Source organism: Brassica oleracea, chromosome C4, assembly GCF_000695525.1.
Source record: "Brassica oleracea var. oleracea cultivar TO1000 chromosome C4, BOL, whole genome shotgun sequence".
Lineage (NCBI taxonomy): Eukaryota > Viridiplantae > Streptophyta > Magnoliopsida > Brassicales > Brassicaceae > Brassica > Brassica oleracea.
This window is the reverse complement of record NC_027751.1, coordinates 41,857,703-41,859,610: the sequence shown is the minus strand read 5'-3', so window position 1 is coordinate 41,859,610 and position 1,908 is coordinate 41,857,703. Positions and strand designations below refer to the sequence as shown.

The 1,908-nt window shown below is 35.6% G+C and overlaps 1 protein-coding gene across 1 annotated transcript; it reads right to left on the bottom strand.

Moving 5' to 3' along the window:
* Nucleotides 1-516: 516 nt before the first annotated feature.
* On the bottom strand, nucleotides 517-1,290 carry LOC106341509. The gene is made up of 3 exons (XM_013780268.1): nucleotides 1,221-1,290; nucleotides 1,033-1,132; nucleotides 517-752 (listed from the first exon to the last, which is right to left on the bottom strand). The coding sequence occupies exons 1-3, from the start codon at nucleotides 1,261-1,263 to the stop codon at nucleotides 551-553; spliced, it is 345 nt and encodes a 114-aa protein (XP_013635722.1). The 5' UTR covers nucleotides 1,264-1,290; the 3' UTR covers nucleotides 517-550.
* Nucleotides 1,291-1,908: the final 618 nt, after the last annotated feature.

Here is a 1,908-nt window from a genome sequence, read left to right as displayed (position 1 = left end):
ACGTGGCTATGACCAGCCAGGCTTTGCCACAAGGACCTATTTAAATTGAGTTTATGTTTTGTGTTCCTTTCGTGACCAAAAAAAAAAAAAATGTTTTGTGTTCCTAGGACCACTTTTATTAGTGATAGATATGAGCCAGCATCGAGTCATCCACATAAGAGGATCATTATCCCACTTACTCTAAATGGGTTTCTTATTATTTTTTAGTACTTTTAAAATATAAAAATAAATTAAGAGACTCGATTAAAAAATCCGAAGATTTACGTGCTCCAATGCAAGTCTCTTAATTAAGGGTTTTTTAAAAAAATATTAAAATTTATTTTTATTAAACTTAATTATTTTTATTTTTCTTATTAAGCTTAAACTTAAAACATTATTAAGAATAACATTTTAAACATAGATTTTAAAATAAAAACATAAACAAAGATTAGTAAAATAAACGATAATAATTTGAAAAATAAAATTTCTTAATTAAGGGTTCTCAGAATCTATGTTTAAAATGTTGGTGTTTACAAACTTTATATAGATACAAAGCATCAAAGTAATCCAATCATATGCACAAAGAACAAAACTTTTCTTTTGCGTATGATCCTTGTTTTAGTAATCCAATCATCATACCACCACGAACACACACACATGTAGGCATTACATGTAATGTTTTCCATCTCCTTCTGATTGCTGCAAGTTCTCTCCTTTCCTTATCACCACCACCATAATAGCATCCCGAGAAGGCAAGCATATCAGGCTCAAACCTGCAAACAAAGCCATTATCGCTTTGCCTCAAGACGTAGTGTCGTCTCGACAATTCCCACGGCTCAACCTCACTGCCCTCTCAAACTCTTCCAACTGATTCAAAATCACAACAACAACTGAAACTATATGCCTTCACAGAGAGGCTACATGTAAATGGTTCCAGCATTTTATCAAGTTAAATTAACAAAAAGAAGGAGCAATTTCCCAATTAAAAAACTCTAGCACATTAAGACTTATTCCATATGGAAGTCTCAGAGACTTTGTGAACTGGAAACGAACCTGGCAGGCATTAACACGAAGATCCCAGAGTCTGACACTTCCGTCGAGAGAACCAGACATGAAGCTATCATTAATAGGAGACATACAAAGCGATACAACCCTGAAATCCGAACAACATTTTCCATCAATGTACATAGTACTAGTGTATAACCAAGTCACCAATATATACAATCTTTATATAATCAGACCTGTCTTTGTGGCCTTTAAAGTAGCGAAGGATCCGGTTATCATACATTGAGAGATATCTCAGAGATTCTGGTATATGAAAGAGAGAGACAGAGAGATTTTGCTACAAAAACGACGCCTTGCAAGCAACAGATTCATCTTCAATATTAGAGAACAAGCAACAGAGAGAGAGAGGCATTATTAATTCATCAGAAAACTTGACCCATTACACCAATCATTTACACTATTCTTCTCATGACCCTAAAACCCATATTCAAAATGAAACAACACGACATAAAGTGGCTACTCCGCAACCAGAAACATATCGCTAGAATCCAGAAAATCACTACAAGAAAACAGCGGTATTCTGACGGACATTCCGACGGAAAATGAAATCTTCGGAATATCCCGAAGAATTTCCGAGGATATTCCGAGAAAACACAAAAATTTGGTTTCCTCGGAATATACCGACGGAATTTCGAGAAAATATTAATCCGTCGGAATATTCTTATGGAATACCGAGGAAAAATGTATTCATCGGAAAAATCCGATGAATTCCGAGGATATATTATAGCCGTTAGAGAGCCGTTGGGAGATTTTAAAAATTCCGAGGAAATTCCGACGAACTAGCCGTTTCCGTCGGAATTCCGTCGGAATTCCGTCGGAATTTCCTCGGGCTGTCGGCAGGATTTCAACTATAAATACAAGCAC

Coding starts and splice junctions, on each gene's coding strand:
- LOC106341509 (XM_013780268.1), bottom strand. CDS start 1,263: ATGATAACCGGATCCTTCGCTACTTTAAAGGCCACAAAGACAG. Junction 1,133..1,220: donor TTTAAAGGCCACAAAGACAG/GTCTGATTATAT, acceptor TTCGGATTTCAG/GGTTGTATCGCTTTGTATGT. Junction 753..1,032: donor TTCGTGTTAATGCCTGCCAG/GTTCGTTTCCAG, acceptor CTTTGTTTGCAG/GTTTGAGCCTGATATGCTTG.